The 18384-nt window shown below is 38.7% G+C and overlaps 4 protein-coding genes and 1 long non-coding RNA gene across 7 annotated transcripts in view; 2 read left to right on the top strand and 3 right to left on the bottom strand.

The window, feature by feature from the left end:
• Positions 1–115: 115 nt before the first annotated feature.
• Positions 116–3951, bottom strand: LOC117605653 (uncharacterized). Its single transcript, XM_034327205.2, has 5 exons — positions 3814–3951; positions 1159–1488; positions 870–1088; positions 485–796; positions 116–413 (listed from the first exon to the last, which is right to left on the bottom strand). The coding sequence occupies exons 2-5, from the start codon at positions 1480–1482 to the stop codon at positions 186–188; spliced, it is 1083 nt and encodes a 360-aa protein (XP_034183096.2). The 5' UTR covers positions 1483–1488; positions 3814–3951; the 3' UTR covers positions 116–185.
• LOC117605657 (uncharacterized) lies at positions 2918–4440 on the bottom strand. 2 transcript variants are annotated; one of them, XM_034327217.2, is made up of 3 exons: positions 4301–4440; positions 4071–4222; positions 2918–3998 (listed from the first exon to the last, which is right to left on the bottom strand). In XM_034327217.2, the coding sequence occupies exons 2-3, from the start codon at positions 4203–4205 to the stop codon at positions 3819–3821; spliced, it is 315 nt and encodes a 104-aa protein (XP_034183108.1). In that variant the 5' UTR covers positions 4206–4222; positions 4301–4440; the 3' UTR covers positions 2918–3818. The 2 variants fall into 2 exon arrangements, with proteins under 2 accessions (XP_034183108.1, XP_034183107.1); XM_034327216.2 differs by having other exon boundaries at positions 4071–4239.
• On the top strand, positions 2934–3837 carry LOC117605655 (mitochondrial import inner membrane translocase subunit Tim17-B). The gene has a single exon (XM_034327212.2). It carries the CDS (start codon positions 2934–2936, stop codon positions 3420–3422), a length of 489 nt encoding a protein of 162 aa, XP_034183103.1. The 3' UTR covers positions 3423–3837.
• Positions 4300–17840, bottom strand: LOC117605650 (uncharacterized). 2 transcript variants are annotated; one of them, XM_034327199.2, is made up of 2 exons: positions 16258–17840; positions 4300–6439 (listed from the first exon to the last, which is right to left on the bottom strand). In XM_034327199.2, the coding sequence occupies exons 1-2, from the start codon at positions 17210–17212 to the stop codon at positions 5949–5951; spliced, it is 1446 nt and encodes a 481-aa protein (XP_034183090.1). In that variant the 5' UTR covers positions 17213–17840; the 3' UTR covers positions 4300–5948. The 2 variants fall into 2 exon arrangements, with proteins under 2 accessions (XP_034183090.1, XP_034183089.1); XM_034327198.2 differs by having other exon boundaries at positions 4300–6442; positions 16258–17838.
• The window catches only part of LOC117605658 (uncharacterized), a 73107-nt gene continuing 61074 nt past the window's right edge, over positions 6352–18384 (top strand). The window contains exons 1-2 of the long non-coding RNA XR_004581764.2: positions 6352–6487; positions 6567–6992. This is a non-coding gene — a long non-coding RNA (uncharacterized LOC117605658). The remainder of the gene's footprint in view (positions 6488–6566; positions 6993–18384) is intronic.

An 18384-nucleotide genomic window follows, 5' to 3' on the forward strand; every position in this document is an offset into this window, starting at 1 on the left:
TTACCCTTTAGCTACCCTTAAATGAAAAAAGTCAACTAGTTATACTAATTACGAATGTTAATCATTACATCTATTAACCGTAGGTATTTGATAATAAAACATAAACCAAGCCATATTATTTCTCAACATCCTTTATTTTGTAAAAATTAAAACAATTACAAAATAATTGAACTTAAAGTGCATAATTATTTAGGAACTGATTGTGCGTTATTTTCAAGGGCCCGTTTCTCCTCTGATAATAACGTGACCTTCTCCTCGTATTTCTCTCGTAAATCACGGAAAAGACCCAGCTGTGTCTCGTATTCTGTTTTCAAATCTGCGTTCAATTTAACTGCCGCGTCCATCTTATTGATCATCGTGTTATATCGGTCACGTTCTTCGTTAATTCGAACTTCCATATCATCCACCTCAGCCTACATAACATTTCAACATTCAATTACACGTTTATGTAGCTTTTCAAATTCTCAAGAAGTTAAAAGTTTACCTGTAGATGCTTAACTTCCATGTTGCGTATCTGCAACAGACTCCTAGTCAATGACTCCACTTCCTTCAGTGAAGCAACCTGGCTGTTCAAGGCGCTAATTTGCTTCTCCTGATTAGCAACCACGCGAATACGATCCTCTAATTGTAACGAAGTTTGGATCAGTTTATTTTTCAATTGATCCACCATTCGTCGTAACATCACCTCGTCCCCTTCGCCCTTCATCAAAGCATCATAGGATGCTTGTAACAAAGCCAACTTCTTCTCGGTGCCTTTCAATTTTTTCTGATAAGAATCTCGTTCCTCAGAGGCTTTCTATGAGCGCATTCAAAAATTGAGAATCTCTATCAAATGATCTGGAGAAAATTACGTAGTTACGTATTCTTACTTGGAACTCTTCCTTTAATTTCGATACCGCGAGTTCATCCTCATTCTCTTTCTTATCTTCCATCGACGATTTCTCGTCGGATTGCGGTGTTCGATTATTTACAGTCGCAGCTGCAATTTCTTCTTGCGTTTTTTGAGTATTGGCATTTTCATCGCGTTGCGGAAGAGCGCAAGTGTCTCCGGCGCCGATTGTTTGCTGCTGAACCTCGGGGACAGCTGGCTATAAGGACATGAGATGTTAAGAAAACGTGGGTGAAATTATAACATGTTATAAATTCAGTACGCATTACCAATTGCTGGACCTCAGAAATTTCTGAAGTCACAACTTTCTCCGACGTTTCTCCTGTAGATTCGTTCGCAGCTTCAGGAACAGCCTTTGAATTTTCATTAGAAATCTCTGCTTCTTTCGTAGCCACTTCTATAGCTTGATCGTTCGTGTTACTTGGAGCCGTAGATTCAGTGCATCGCTTGTCTGCATTTGGTTCCTCCACCGCGGGAAGAGCTGCATTCTCAGCGGGTGCGTTTTTCGTATTGTCGTTTTGATCAGATTTCATTAACTCAAACGCGAGGGGCTCTTGATTGACGGCTGGTTGGAGCGGCTCGTTGTTTGACATTTTTATCTGCAAGAAGTGTCACTTTTACATATTGCACGCGCAGCTAGAACAGAAGAAAATCGAATTTGTTTCTTAATCATTTTCACCGCCTACGATTGCGATGCGATCAAATTTTTCGAGCGTACGATTTTATGAACCATTGCATTCTATTTGTAACAAATTGTAATGTTATACAGGATATTTAATTCGTTGCTGGTTAAGAACAGTTTAGTTTGAAACTTTAATCGGTCATGATGAGAACAATTATAATATTACCGAAAGTCAGTAGAAGCAATGACACGCTTCTAGAAAAATGATGTTCCCGTCAACTACGATTGTTACTTTCACCCAAAACGACTGGATATCCACGACTAACCAAAGGTATGATGTATTTTTGGACATTCTCCGCTGATTCTATTTTAAACTATCTTAAATGTGCGTCAGTCTATAGTCCAGCCGGTTGCAGGCCGTATCGCATATTTAAATCGAGTTACTTAACATAAAAATGTTCGATCAACCTTTTGTTTAGGGTGTAAAAATTGAATCGATTATGTAATCGTATATATATCAAATTATATTATATATAATAGACGTAATTGTATGGTAATTTTTATTTAGAAGCATCGTGCAATGTGGGACGGAATTGAGGCATCGTTTATATATACCGAGGAATTCAAACGTAATCATGAATATTTTTAAAGGGAAATAAATTGATAAATCATTAAATAAAAAATATCTAAACTGCCCTGGAAAAAAATTGGATATTATATCCCATTAACATTAGCCGTTTGGTTTTTATACGATTACAAAAAATTGCATTTATAAGGCGATTCATTAACGTAGTTACAGTCACTACAGTGTCGTGCACGGGGCATCTTTCTTCCTCGGCAGTGGAAGTATTTAAAACGAATTTTATGGTAAATACGAAATGAACCTTCAATTTTCATAATGAGAATAATTATCTGAACGGATGATTAACAGTTATTAGAATTGTTATACGCGTGTTAATAAAGCGTGCACGAGAATTAAGTACATAACCTCATCCTATAATATATATTATTTTTCATATCTGTTTTTTATAAGGTCCATGAAGACGTATACGAATGTTATTTTTACGTAACACGTTCGAATAAGTAAATTGTGTTCAAAAATAAAGTTAAACAAATAATACTATCGGTTTAAACTTCAAAAGTGTTGGTGTTAAAGGTTATTTTTTGGTAATCTTTTCAGTATAGATTGTATCGAGCGAAATGCGGAATATAAGTTTACGAATTTAAACCATGTGTACAATTTCGATAAATTAAAAAGTACTTAATATTTTGCTCTATTTTAAAATTAATGAGAATCATATATTAACATATAAATGTAAGTCATAAAGTAGCATAGAAAATAAATAAATGTTAATAATAAAATGTATTAAAATGTTATGTTGTTTGAATTTAGTGTTTCTTTTATAGAATATCAATTGAGGAATGGAAGAGTACGCGAGAGAACCATGCCCCTGGCGTATAGTAGATGACTGTGGTGGTGCATTTACAATGGGTGCCATTGGTGGTGCTGTATTTCAAAGTATTAAAGGTTTTCGTAATGCACCCAGTGGAATAAACAAAAGGCTTCTGGGAAGTCTAATGGCTATTAAACAAAGATCCCCAATTATTGCTGGAAACTTTGCATTATGGGGAGGTATGTTTTCAACAATAGATTGTACATTGGTTCATCTTAGGAAAAAAGAAGATCCTTGGAACTCCATAATTAGTGGAGCAGCAACTGGTGGAATATTAGCAGCAAGAAATGGTTTACCAGCTATGGCTGGTAGTGCAATTATTGGAGGAGTGTTGTTGGCTTTAATAGAAGGTGTTGGAATATTTATCACACGTTTATCTGCGGATCAGTTTAAACCTCCATCTTTCACAGAAGACCCAACGCATCTGGGGCAAGCATCTCAGGGTCATCCATCATAAAACATTATAAATACTTAGACACATTTCAAATTACACTCAAATAATTAAGTACAAATGTTTCATATTGTTTGAAACAATAGTAGTTGGAAGCTATCATATTGCCAGTGCATCAAATTTGTATAGACAATTCAACTCTTTGATTTAAGAAATAATAATAGTTTGGTTTTTATTTAATGTTGTTTCTGTATTTTATTGAACTGTTAAAGGATAAGACAGTTAGCATAAAGATAGCGATATATGAATAAGAAATATATTTATAAAAATAAACTGACAATTTACGAATTTTAGTTTTACTTTTTATAAAAAAGTAAGCTTAACAAAGTAATTAAACTAAATCATAACTAATATGTACATAATTTATATTCCTTTTAGGTTATAAGATTCACTTAACTATTGTTAAATGTCATCTTCATCTTCCATTTCTTCCTCGTAATGCTTGAAAGTTGTGGCTACAGATAAATCCAGAGAGTTATTTGTGAGATCTTCTTGATTATCATCTACTGATTTGTGTGACATGGGTTGTTCTGCACCTCTCAAAGATTTATTCATTAATCCCAGTAAGTGAAGCTGTTCCACCTTGAAAATTTTGTTACAAAATATTGTTGTATATAACAAAAAATGTAAACTACAAATTACAGATATATTTACTTGTAATCCATGTATCTGCTTATCAATCTTTATCAGCATATTTTGAAGAAGCTCTTTTTCTTCTTTCAAATCACGTTGGTAAGCAAGTAATTCGTTGGTATTCACTCTTGCACTGTATTTTTCTATATTTTCCATTTCTCAATCCTGTTTTCCTATTTATTGACACAACCTACATTAAAGCAGACTGCGTAAATCGCATTCAATCTTTGTATTACAATGTTTTCATGTACCTTTTTGTTGTAGATAACACGCATAGAGTTTATAGAACTTATAATTATGAATCATATGGAATGTCAATATATTATATTCATAAATTCATGAAAATTTATTTGTAATGTTTCACAATACAACACATCTGAACGTCGCTCTTAATATTCTGATATTACATTGCTACCAACTCAATAATTTAGTATGAGAAAATGGCGATATTAGGAAAAGCAGGAAATACTTCGTCATTCTCCATAGTAACGCCCACAAGGAGGGGCGGGATATATAGCCATCTTTCCCGAGGAAGTCCACCATATTGGATATTGTAAGATATTTAGAAGGTTGGTCAACCTGAGTTTCGAATATTCAAGAAAAGTTTATAAACGTGCCGAGGAACGCAACATTTTGAGAAATAGATTACAGACTGTTAATATTAAATAGACAGGTAAAGTGCATGTTTATTCTAATTTTATTCTTTCACTTCCAAATTATCTCATTTCGGAATTTCAATGGGATTTATGAGTTTTCTTTACAGAGTGATATAATACTTTATTCTTTCTACAGGATTCTATGTAGTACTACAGAATAATCACAATTTATTATATTTGAATTCATTTAGGTACAGAATTTTTTTAATGAATCTCAATATAATCCATAGAACTATAAGATTACATTACTTTGTTAACTTTCAAGTGATGGAATTAAATTAAATAGAATCAATATAAGTCTTGCTACCATTTTGAAAGGATTTCATTATACAGTTATCCTTCTGTTCTTACATTTTGATTATATATTTTTCTGCTGTGTGTTTTTTTATAATATTTTACTGTATAATGATGAATATTTCATTGATGCAAGATTTATATTAGATTTTATGTACATATACATACAGATTGGGAGCACAACTGCTGTTATCATGCTATCATTATATGATGGTTGAATTTCTCAAAAATATGAAATTTATGATGTAGTTTTACATTGATTCATATGTTTACATCGAATGATTAGTTAGATTTTTTTAACTATTTAGTTTATCAGAGATATTAGATTTAATTCTGAACTTGTTACATATAGAAAAAGAATAGTAAGCAAAACAATGATCAGAAACCATTGGAATGACAAAGGTGATAACATTAAACAATAATTGTCCTCACCAAAAAGAAGATTAATCTCTAGATGCTAATAAGGAGCATCCTAAAATAGTATTTTCACAATCTTTGTACATAATAAGTGTTGATTAATCATTGGTATTTATACTTATACATATAAATATTGTTATACCATTTACAAAAACGGATGTATACGGTAACCCTCTAGGATTAATTTCAATTTCATTTAATTTAAAATTAAAAAAAAGGATAATAAATAGTTTACATAAGAATCAGTACACACGTTGTCGAATTTCTCTATGCTATTATCTATTAATTTTGATAATTCATCCGAAGATTATGTTAGATATATCATTACAATAATTCTCTTTCGATCAAATTTCTATTTTACATTTATTTTTGGGATAAGAATCGGTGTTTGCTGCTGCAGCAAGAAAATTGGTTTCGAATTACCATCCGAGTCACGCGAATTAAAATAAGATTATTCTTTTTTTTTTAATGTTCACCAATCATCGTTAAGTCGCAGACCGTAAATTCGTTCGTTGCTGCAGCAAGGAACGCGTCAATCTTTCGACGAAGAGGGTGGTGATTCCCGGCTATTGTCGTTTGTAAAATTAGATAAACCAAGACCACTGCTCGCTTCGTGAGTCGAAGAATTGGTAGGTGAATTGCTGCTACTCCTGGCACCGCCGAGTGGCGCCACAGTGGTGTTCTCACTTGGTATAAGACCCTCCTTCATTCTCTTCTTCTGTTTCATCCTTCTGTTTTGGAACCAAATTTTCACTTGCGTTTCGTTCAATTGTAACGCTGATGCGATCTCGATGCGCCTCGCTCGAGTCAGGTACTTATTAAAATGAAATTCTTTTTCTAGTTCGGTGAGCTGTTTGTTGGTGAAGTTGGTTCTTCCGGTGTTGTTGAAGCCACCTGCGATGCCGACCAGAGGTCCACCGGTAAGACAGCTCACTGGTCCATTTGCGGTGTTTGTATACGCAGATGCGTTCCCGCCACCGATACTGCTGCCACCATAGTCTCCCACGCTTGAATTTGACTTTGCTGCTGTAACAGATTTCCATTTTCATTTTATTCAAAGATTTACACAAGGTATCTTATTCCATAAAGTTCGCTTTCGTTTATTAATATGATCGATACAACAGAAATGATGACCTTCGCAATGTTGCAGAGGAAGAAATGGAAGACAAAAGTGCAAGGGTCGTAACATTCACGAAATATGCAGTCATCAAAGCATACTTCGCAAACCTGCCTGTAAAACAGCAATTGTTTCAACATAAAAGAAATGTAAGAATACTAAAGGTTTCATTTACACTAATATATCAAGCAAAGGGAGATCTGTTTGACTTATACTCTTCTCGATCTTAATTACGGAACGTCAGTGTCCTACGTACGTGTCCAACGTGTCCACGAAAGAGTTAAAGCCAATATACGAGGAGTTAAGCTCAAGTTTAATCCATCGACCGACAGTCGTTTGTTGTCCAACACAGCTGGTCAGTGTCCTAAGAAATCAACCTGTCCAGCCTACACAGAAGACCGATAGGGTTGACCCTCCAAATCTGGATCAAATTGCATCAGCTGTTGCCGGATGTCAAAGGTAAGTCATTACGTCATTTTATTTCGCCCGTATTTATCGTACGACCATCATGGTCATTCTGAAAACTGCATCATAGCCAATCGTTCGACGATTCTACAAACGCTAGAATTTTTAACATAAACGTGAAAACGGGTAATCGGGTACTTGGTTATTAACCTGAGAGTTAATATCGGTATAATCTTCATTAACACGGTACACTTGAAGATAATGTAACGTAGTAAGATAAGGACGAAGAGAAGCGTTGCGTTTCAATGAAAAACGGTGACGTTGTTTACGCATTATGGAAATTAGATTGTTATTTAGTCTACCGGTATGTGGAAATCAATTTACTTAATGGCAAAGGGTGGACGAAACTGTCAAGCCACCGCCTTAGAGCCACATCTTCTTTTTTTCTTGTTCTTCTTCTTTTACCCTTGTTTGCCTGTATCATTTTTCGCCTTCGTTACGCAATTTTTTTCATTATAGTCTGTCTGTTAATAATAGGCAATATGGTATGTATGTCTTGGCTGATTTATTTCGTACACGAAACAAACCTTAGGCCACTGGATTTTCCGAATAATCCGTAAACATCAGTCACTTAAGCAACGTGTCTCGAACTTGGCCAACGGCCATTAAGCTTACGCATCTTCAAGCCGAATAATCGAGTTGGACAAGTTCTATTAGTCACCGGCCAACGTGATACGATGAAATGTTTTCCGTTTTCGTAACTCATTCATCAATTTAATACCTTAACTGGAGGACAGAGTCTGTGGTCCTTGATTTTCTATACGCCAGTATGTTGGATTTTGGTAGCCATAGAAATCTTTGTACCTTTAAGATATGGGGACCAAAAAACTATCTAGAAATATTCAGAAATTTATACTAAATCTTCTCGATATAAGAAATTTTAATAATTTCAATTCAAATAATAACAAGACACTTTACAAAGCTCTTAAGCATAATAATTCTCTTAGTAATCTTTGTTTCAACACAAAAAGAGCGATATAAAATTATACGAGCCGTATAGTTTCATAGAATATGAGTCTGCCAAGGTGTTAAGAAACCTATGCATAATATCTCTCCATGTAAATAGCAACAAATGTATTAAAAACAAGATTTTCAGTAGTATAAAAAAAATTCATATTTTTAAAGGAATTATTTACATATTTTCTAAAGACCGGTCAGAAAGTCAATCGACCAAGCGCAGTTAAGCACGCTGTTAAACATGAATGTAATTCTCTAACACTTGCACGAGCATACGGGTATAAACTAAGCTTCGTGCACGTGTGTTACGTGAACACATAGGTAACACCTAGCCAGCGTGGTTTCGATGCATGCATGCCAGTCCGGCTTCGTTCAAAGGCCCCCGATTAAATCTCACCTGGCTTAATATTATTATTTTACGTGGCGCCTGCGAGTGAAAACGACTGAAACTAGTGAACGCTGGCTTGTCGAGGAAATTGGAAAGAGAGGAGAAGAAGTTGGTAGAGATAATGTTCGTGGATAAATGTGAACAGAATTCACTATGTGAAACGTTCTTCCTTGAGCAAATTTCATTGATAGAATGCAGTTTTCTGCGGATCATTTGTTACGTTTTTCTCTAGGTTTGAGTGATTCCTTATCTTATGAATTTTTGGCAATTGAGTTAATTATTCACTGTTACAATATTAACTGACTTCAAATCATGGGGGTAAGTTGGGTAGGTTAAGGGTGTTTGAATCTTCCTAAATCGCGTCGATAACAATCATGGTTAATAGCAATAAACTAATCCGTCGATCCTGCTGGATCATCTGCCCGCAGATTGTGTAAGGACCCTCTATTTTAGAGGAGCATTACGCAATTCAAATATTATTCAAAGGCTAAAAGCCAGGGTGCAGGGTGTAGGGTGCAGATGACGTAAGGAAACAGGGGTTGAAGTGTGTGCGTGTGAATCAGCTACGAGCTACTGTAGGTATTACGTTACCGGAAAGATGGACCTCGATAGGGGTACTAGTTTCCTTCCTCTTTCGATTTTCCTAATCGTCAACGACTCTCTTGTATAGAAAATGAGTAAACTAAGACACCCATTAATTTTAGGTGATTTTACATTAAAAATTAGAGCAGTGGCTTCCAAAAATAAATTTTTCTTTTTTACTACCTGAGTAGAATAGATCTACCTTTCATCGAGAAAAAAGCTAGTCAGGATCCAGCTGTATTTGAAGCTATCTGATTTCCACATCCGATTACACGGTACAACGCCAACCTATCGAGCTTCTTTTGGATAAATATTTGATTTACAAATGCATACAATTTCGCTCTTCCCCATTCTAATCTTAAATCAAAGACTATAATCCCTCGCTAAGACTCCTGATGGAATGTTTATGTCGTTCCAGCCATTCTTTTTTCTTTTTCAAACCTTAAGCTTGAAATTGATATGTCGTAAGTGGCATTCGGTATGCAACAATCTAACAACAACCTCATAACTTGTCTAATTTATTATCTTCGAGTTATAAGAATTTTCTTTTTATTCAAAAACGATCTGTAATTCCACGAGTCATATTTATCTGTATCTACTTATAATAAAATGGATTGATTATTGGTTAATAATCTCTGTTGAATGGTCATAAGGAATATCGAAACGTTTAACGAGCCTCGTAAAACCGTTATTGTTGCTCGAACGGCATCAATAACGTTATCGTGTTTCACTATTACGCGCGTTCTTCGTAATAAAGTTCTCGTGCTCGTTGACGTTAGCTGCCAACTAAATTCTGCTACACCTGAAATGAATCGAACGCGAATCGAACCTGTTCCACTACGGACAAACACGCGGTACCTTCCATATCTAGGCGTACAAATATTATCTGACGTTGGTTCGATCGTGTGATAAGACAATTCCTGTTTTACTTTCTTTTCGCCAGGTGTTATCAATATATAGATAAGGGTCCTATTCTTTTTCAATCGAACTTGTTCTCCTTTCAAGCTGTTTTGGACAGTGATGGGGCAAAAGTTGATATTCTTTGTTTAGAAATGAGCTTTGTTCCGAGGAAAAGTGACAAAATGGTTCTACTGACACAATTTCCTTTCGTACGATCCCCTTTCATCAGGTGCTACATTAGCCACGTTGATTCTACCATCGTGATAAGGAATATTCTGAGTCACAGTCTCCTGTAAACAACAGACCAGGAAGAATGCGATTCCAATCGAATCCATTTAAGCGATTATACACAATTGATTATAACCGCTAAACATCGTTAAAAAGTACTTCCCTTTTTTGTTATTGTCACCAGTTCATTTGTGGACACCTTTTCCTTTGTTTCATTCGTTTGGATTTTTGGTCAGGTTGGAATCTGAATTTCTTAACATGATCCACGTTACCAAACGATTGCGTGCAGTCAACTTTATTTATGGCCTCGAGGTCAGTCGATTTGGAGTATTAAGAGTAACATTTTTATTGGCCTTGCTTCTTAGTCCTTTACATTTTGCATTAATCGATTCTGAGATCCTTATAATGCACTATAATTTTATATGATGAATAACTCATCAATTTTTTGTGCTTCGCGATTTTCAAATTTCCAAGTAGCTCCCTCCACTCTGTACCAACGTTCCTCAATCACAAATTTGACGTAAACTCAAAGCAATCATCCCCTACCATCGTATATCTACTGATGGTATGCAATGAAAATCAGGGTGGTGCAGCATACACCCTCGAAGCGTTTCAAGGCGAGCGTTTTTTCAGCTCTCGAAGCTGAGGAGTGTTGGGTATAGTTGTAGACGGTCGTCGTGGTCGTCGGTGAAGTGGCGCGGAAATGAAAATCACCGTGAGTGAGACACGTGGACAGGGTTGGTGATTGTCAGAGCCAGAAGGGGGTGAGGGTGTGCGCGTAGCTGGTGGTAGTCAGGGCGAGGCCGCGGCCGCGGCCACGGGAGCGAGAGGGAGAGTCAGTTACTTAGGCAGGCGGCAAAGCAGGGTTGTTGCGGGAGTTGCGGGATCCGGGGTTGCCAGGTTCGGCGGGTGGCAGCCCGGGTGGAAACACGCGAACGATCCTCTGATCCCCTCGCGAGATATCGGCCACTCACTCACGCGTCCGCCGACGGCCCTAGCCGCGTCGTAACACGCTGCCCTGCCTGACTGCTTGCCTGCCTGCTTGCTTGCTTGCTTTGCTTTCCTTGCTTTCCTTGCTTGCTTTTGCTTGCTTGCTCGGCCAGTTGCTTCGTTCTACCTACGCTCGGAAACCGACCTACCTACCTACCTCTTTCCTTCTTTTCTCTTCGGCCCTTCAATCTTTTGTTTTCTTCTTAAGACTCGTTACTTTCTTCATTTTACTCGTTGATCCGCTCATTTTCACCTTGATTTTTCTTATTTCCTTCCGAATTAAAATTTGATCGTTTCAGTGTCGTGGGTTTTCGCGTGGGTCACACGAGCGTTTAAGAATGACGTCCGTTGCGACGGACGGTCCATTTACATATCGACGGGCCAAGCATAGGCCGAGCTTGAAACCACTGCACTGTCGAGGCACTGGTTAATTTCCTGCTGTATAATTCCCTGTTAGGAACGCCCCATGTTCACACGCATCTCACTCTGTCGTCTAGATAATCAATGAATGTGTAGTTTTGTCGTATGGAATATGCCAACTTTTCATCCCCCTACAGTGCCATAGTATTTCAAAATCTTGAGGAAAAGAAAATATTCTCTGCAAGCATAACAGAAACAATGAGAAAAATGATCTGGAAATACAAGCTGGTAGAAATAATACGAGCTGTACTCACGTGAGATAAACGGAAGCAAAGAACTAGACAGAATACAGAAGAAACAAAAAAAGCAGTACAGATACGGCATCGACGGACAAGTTTCTCGCGTGCAACAAGTCTAGACAACGTCAAACGTCTAAACGACATTAAATAAACTTGAGATTAGAAATGTACAGGAAGAGATCGAGAAACAGGAAACGCGAACGCACCAAGTGGAATTAAAAGGGTGGAAGATAAAATAGAAAGGATAGACCGGGATACTAAAAGGAACAAGGAGAATATGAATGAAAACAAGAAGAGAATTCATGTTATTCTATCTTGAACGAAGATTGCTGAAAGAGAAGCGAGGATAATGGAAAGATAAATAAACAAATTATTTTGTATCATTCAATCAAGTGGAGGGAAAAATTATTGCACAAACTTCCGCAGTCTAATTATAAATTTTTAAACTTAGCGAGAGAAACAGGATAAAATATTAAAAAATCTTCTTAATTAACAAAATTTGTCAATCAATTAAATTCACTGTAATCATCTAGTATTAAGTAGAAACACGTAAAGACATCGTGAAACGTCTTTCACGAAGGGTTGCTCATTTGTTCCGGCCTTTTTTCCTCTCGCAATCTAGCCAATCCTGCTATTGATTACAAGAGAGAAGAAATCGAGTCCTGTATGATAAATCGGGAGGGTTGACACTGTTGTGAAGGTTTTTTCTTCTCTCTTCTTTTCTACTCTGACCCTACGAAGGGTGGTCCGCATCCCCATAGAGACCCTCTTCTATTCTGAACCCCGTGGAACACATTATGGAGGCAGCAAGGGAAAAAGCAAAGCTATTGTGCGCCTCTGACCAACCAAAAAACTTAACCAACCAAAATCTACCGAAATCTCCCCACTCCTCTGCTCCGCCCATCTTGTTATTTCGATTGAATCAGCCTCCATCGGTTTCGGGGGTTGCTTACGCAGTTTCTCTCGCAATCGAAGATTATTGAATATGATACTGATTTTTTTAATGATAATATTGATATAATTCGATGTGATTAGAGTGTTGATTAGAAATAGAGAAGCTTTGGTAGGCATAATTAATTTTCCGATAATGGACCACTATAAAGAATAAATAATTTTTATCAATTATTCATTTATCAAGAATGTCATTGAGTAGTTTGAAAGAGAACACGAGAATGGAACAGTATTATCTGAACAGTATGAAAAGCGAGAGGAAAGGCAATAGGTTTCCCCTAACCACGATGCTAATTTGCCTAACAGCTCGAGGCAATCGGTGGGTTCCGAGAGCGACTGTAAAGCCTAGTCGTTGAATGAAGCTTGTCAGGATTACCAGCGTTTCGCTTAATAGCTCATTATAATCGAATTAATAACGACGGCCGAGAAGTCGCTGGGGTGACGCTTATTACTTCGAGACATGCAAACGAAACTGTACCACCCTCGTTCAACCCTTTCTTTTCTACCTATATCTTTCACCCCGATTTTCACGTGTTAATGAAATCCAGATTTCGTCGGCGTTACTCATTTTTACGAAATAATTGTAAATTCTTCTTAACGAGGTTCATAAAGTGTGGCTAATTAGTTGATTAGTTATGAAATAAAAATATCAAGCCTTGAATCAAGGCTAGAATTTGTTCTCAAATTTTTATTTAATTTATAGAACACTGCAAACATTGTGTACCAGTTTATAAATTTTATGTTAATAGAATCTTGCAGCTGATGCAATGTTTATCTGCAGGTGATATTTACATATAAAATGACTTTATGTTTTTGCAATTGGTTCGATCAGCGTGAAAACCCGCTTAGACGTCAATGAAATTCCATTAATCTCGAAGCGATAGCAATTTATGCTTATTTATGAAATTTTCAAAAGAAAAACAAAACGTTCTGCTGTTAATTACGGTACTTTACTTTTTATACCGGAAGAAATGTTTTTTCACCCTTAATTGACATTCGTAGTTAAATGTAAATTGTTCGGTGTTCAGCAACTGTGTAGCAATGCATTGCGATATTTTTAATCGTGAGTTCAAGAAAATCCATTTCTCATTTTGTTTGATAATTAGGTAATTGAATAATCTTAAAATGTTTTCAATTTCTATGGTTATAGTGTGTTAATATATTATAATTTGAAAGTATGAATGTTTTAAGGATTTTTTAACCAACTAAATATTTTTTTTTTTTTTTTGACACGTTATTTCGACATCTTTACACGAATTTCAAAAGTACATTACAACACTTTTAATTGAAGCTCTATGGATGCTTTATAAATTATCGCTCGTTTTTCGAAATAATCAGATAACCCGAGTGCAAGAATTTCGTTGTTAATCGAGGATCTTATCGCGGGTTTCCAATATCGTTGTAGCTACCATTTAATTCAACTTACACGATAAATCGTGTATTTGTAAACGGGAATTTTTTTTCCAGGTATTTATAAACAATCGCGGAAATTAATGCAACAGCGATTAAATGTTTAACAACGATCAGTGTGCTGAACGTTTCGACGCGATAAAGAAACGAAATCCTTCGTGCTTTCTGTAATAAATAACAATTTTTTATTATTTATATTGCTTCCAAGTTGTAATAAAATCTGTGATTTCATAACAAATTTATGATTCCTAGATTTGTATAATGAATATTTTATTTAAAACAGCGAGTAAGTAAAATTTTGGAAAACATTTTGGGATTGAATCGAACAGTTAATTAATTTGCTGATCAATGCCGATTCTAACTTGCTAATTCCTCTGACATAAGAGAATCGTTTTTTCTCGAAAACTATTAATTAAAAATGATTGAATCAAAACGAGGTAATCTGTCTTAGATAATCTATCTGAAAATAGATGTAAATTTCCTAATAATTATACAATTAAATTTATGGTTTCTTTGTAGATTTATAATTACAATTTAAATAATCTTTAGATAATGAGTCAAGTTAAGCGTTCTGAAACACACTCATACGCGTCGTGCACACCTTCAGTTTTATTTGACGCAACCGATGACACACCACGTGCGTCCTATTCTATCTCCCGAAACCGGTGACGCACCATCTGTGTCCTACGCTATTTATCCAGTACGACCAATGCGTATTCAAAGCTTGAAAACAAATTCTAGGAAATTGCTTTATACCAAAATCCCAGTTATATTTTGAGAAATAGATTCTTTCGTCTAGAATATTGCATTCAAATTACATGTCGATAGATTTGAACCAAGCTGGGTAGATCTGTATCCGATGGGAAATAATCCGAGAGCGGTTTGTAGGCGAAAGATAGTCGTCGAGCGGTTTGCGAGCGGTTTGCGAGCGGTTGATTTATGGTCGCGGGGCAACGATATTCTCGTAAAACCTCGAGTATCTTCTGTTACGCTGGTTTCGTGTGCATAATCTTATCAGACTCGTTTACGACTGTCGCATAAGCGTAAATAGCCGTCTAAATAACTCACGGGCGGAACAGTATAAATAACGATAAATTTTCGTTGTATCTGGGGAAAAGTTTGTTATCAGCCGGTGTATCGAATCTTGATTTGTACACGGCTTAACGAAGACCGTGTAGACGTTTCTTCTCTCCATGCAAACATTATTTGAACAGTGTACTTCTATTTGAACTGCACATCTATGTTTATGCTACCGTTTTTCCTTTACCCTGTTCACAATTTCTAGACGAACATGATACTTCTTTAACGATCTTAAATCGTATTCTTATTACAAAGGGCTGGCAATTTTATTTCATCGTACCGTAAGTCCTTTGAGAAAATTACCTTTCTGGATAGGTCTACAAATTTTTGATAAGAAAAACGGTGCGAAGTGAATGTACGTTACAAAGACAACGAAAGGGTTGGTGTTGATCGGTAGAAAAGCACGTGGAAGATTAACGATGTCTGTCGAACCGGAATTACGTGTCACGTTTTATTAATCTTGTTACGCGTAGTTTGCGTTTCAAAGGCACTAGGTCGTCGGACAACAAGTACGTCACATTTTACTTGTCCGTCAATCTTAATTGAATTCACCACCCAAGTGAAAACTAACCGAGAGCTTCGATTGACCGCTCGCCGTGGCGTATTCAATGTACCAACTTATGTAAAGCATGCTCAACGAGCCACAATTGGGTCGTGTCGCGACGCTTAAACGCGACGAATTGTTCTTCTAAGAACTCGCCACTGGCTAATATCAATCGACTCCAGAATTTCATAAAAAACAAAACAACACATTTTGTCTTTAGAAGATTTTGTTGTATCATGGAGGAAGAGAATAATCTACGAAGGATTAGAAAGGTGTTGATAATAAATTTGAAATATCAGAGAAGAGAATAACGGAGAAGATTGACTCGTCGAAGGTGAGGCATCAATCGGTACACGTAAAGGGTCTATGCTGGCCCGGTTCCGATCGACCATTAATTCACTGGGAGATAGCGATCGAAGGAAAGAGCGGACAGGCACGGCTCTCCTCCGTCAATTCTGTCTAAAATAGTCGACCGATAAACAGAAGCTAACGAGCTGCTACCGGATCGCCCCCACGGTATACTAATTTCACGCTAGTTGGACCCTACGTTGGAATAAACGATCTACATACCGACAGGTTTCGGCACGTTTCTCTTCACCTGCATCCACTTGTAGGTGGGTACGTGTGGTTGTTGTTGTTGCTGCTGTTGCGGCAGTGGTGGGTGGTGTCCGTGGGGATGCTGTTGGTGATGATGCCCGTGTGCATGCTGGTGCGGATGTTGGGGATGTCCCGATTGCTGGAGAACGTGATAAGCCGTTGGGTCAGGGTTTTCCTCCTTGTAATGACCGGTCGTGTGTGCCGTGTAGTCGTTCTGCCGGATCTGAGGGTGATAGTGGAGCGTGTCCTCCGTGGTTGGCAGTTGATGAAGATAGTTGGTGGTACCAGCGACTGGTAGCTGGTAGTCGGGCTCGTGATGATGATGGTGATGGTGGTGGTGATGACTAGAAGACTGATGATGCAACTGCTGCTCGTGTTCCGTTCTGTGGGCAGGAGGGACCATCGAGGTCTGGTGGAGACCGCTAGTCGAGCCAGGAAGATGGTGATGGTGGTGCTCGTCTCTGTAAGCCGCCTGTTGGACGTGGTAACTCTGGTGAGGATCCACCGATCCGTGGGATCCATTCGGGTGTTGGTGCTGTTGGCCTGTGGGATAGCCCGAAGACGAAGAGGTCGCGTAGTCCAGATTCGTGTAGCTCAGACCATTCTCCGACGAGATGATCGCGGTCGTGGTTCCATCCTCGTGCAAAACGCCGGCCGACGGGGAGTAGAACCCTTGCGGAGGAGTTCCAGAAGAGGCTGCCGATTCCGCGGCCAGGAAACTCTCCGAGGAAGAGGAGGAATAAGGGGAGACGGCTGTCTGAGGGAAATAATGAGCCGGAGCAAGTTCCGGCGAGGGTGGTACCGGCACGTGTCCTCCGACGGACACGGGCTGATGATGATGATGATTCCCTTGACCCGTGCACACGTAGTTAGGGTATGAGTCAGGCTTGCCGTAAGTTCCGTACATGCCCATGTCCATCATCATCATCCTCGTAACGGTGAGGCGAATACATCAATTGGCCACCTGCTGCTGACCACCAGCGTGTCTTTCACAGTGTGCACTGTTATTTTACCGGCAGCAGAAGAAGGGAGGGCACAGTCTGCGAGCAAGGTCGATCGAGGAAATGATTTACATCGTGATCACTCGCTACCACTTGGTGACCTGCACTTTTCGACGACCTTTCAACAAAAGGACCTCGTCAGAGGCTGCGAACGAAGTAGCACAGATATCACAGACTGATACACTCGGCAAACTCTTTCATTCCTCGATAACAGATGATTGACAGATGAAGAGTCCCGGATGCACGATGTTGCGATAAGGTACTCCACTTTTAGAAGAAGGTACTGATTACCATAGCATTCCAACGCGAAGTAATCAACGTGTAAGAGTAATCGATGCTCTTTTGGAAGATGAAAGAAAATAGAGCCAGATCAGGTTAGACGTAAACGCCAGCGATCCCGAGGCAGGTCCGCGGCGCGGCAGTGGACGCGCGGGAACGCACCGTTATTCGCGAAAATAATGGAAAGAGCGGACGCGTAGACGTCGATCCGGTCGACGAGGGTCGCTGAAGTGGACTGGCTAGGTAGAGTAGACTGGTGGAAGGCGGCACGGTCGAAGGCTGCACGCAGGTGAGACCGGAGCCGCAGGGGTCTGGTGTGTCCAGTTTATCTTTCTCTCTTTCTCTCCAGTACGGTCTCTTTCTCACCCGTTCGGTGTTCCCGCAAAAGCATTGCTCTACGTACGCCTAGCCAGCCGAAGGTGCTGCCTTCTCCAAAGTGGGCGTGTTCTCGATATTGGCCACGTGAACGTTCCTGGGCGGAGTCAGCCAATCCTGGCCGAGCCTGCGCGTCCGGCGCCCGTAGCCTCATGATGGATCACCGAGCTAAATTTTTATTTTTCCTTCCTTCCTTTTTATCTGGCACGCTGCAGTTGACACTTATCGTGGCGGGTAGAGGTAGTCGAGTATTATATCTCGGTGCCCACCTTCCAGGATACCCGGCCGGCCCCTCGCCTCCGTCTTCCTCTCAGCTCCTTCTTTCATCTGCCTCCTCCGGCACCGCTGTTGCATCCTCATCTCTCTCGCTCCTTTCCAACTGGTCAGTCTTCTTCTGTGTACACGCGTGTCCCACCTGTCTCTGGACACAACGTTCCGACATCCT

This window comes from Osmia lignaria, chromosome 14, assembly GCF_051020975.1.
Source record: "Osmia lignaria lignaria isolate PbOS001 chromosome 14, iyOsmLign1, whole genome shotgun sequence".
NCBI classification, from domain to species: Eukaryota; Metazoa; Arthropoda; class Insecta; order Hymenoptera; family Megachilidae; genus Osmia; species Osmia lignaria.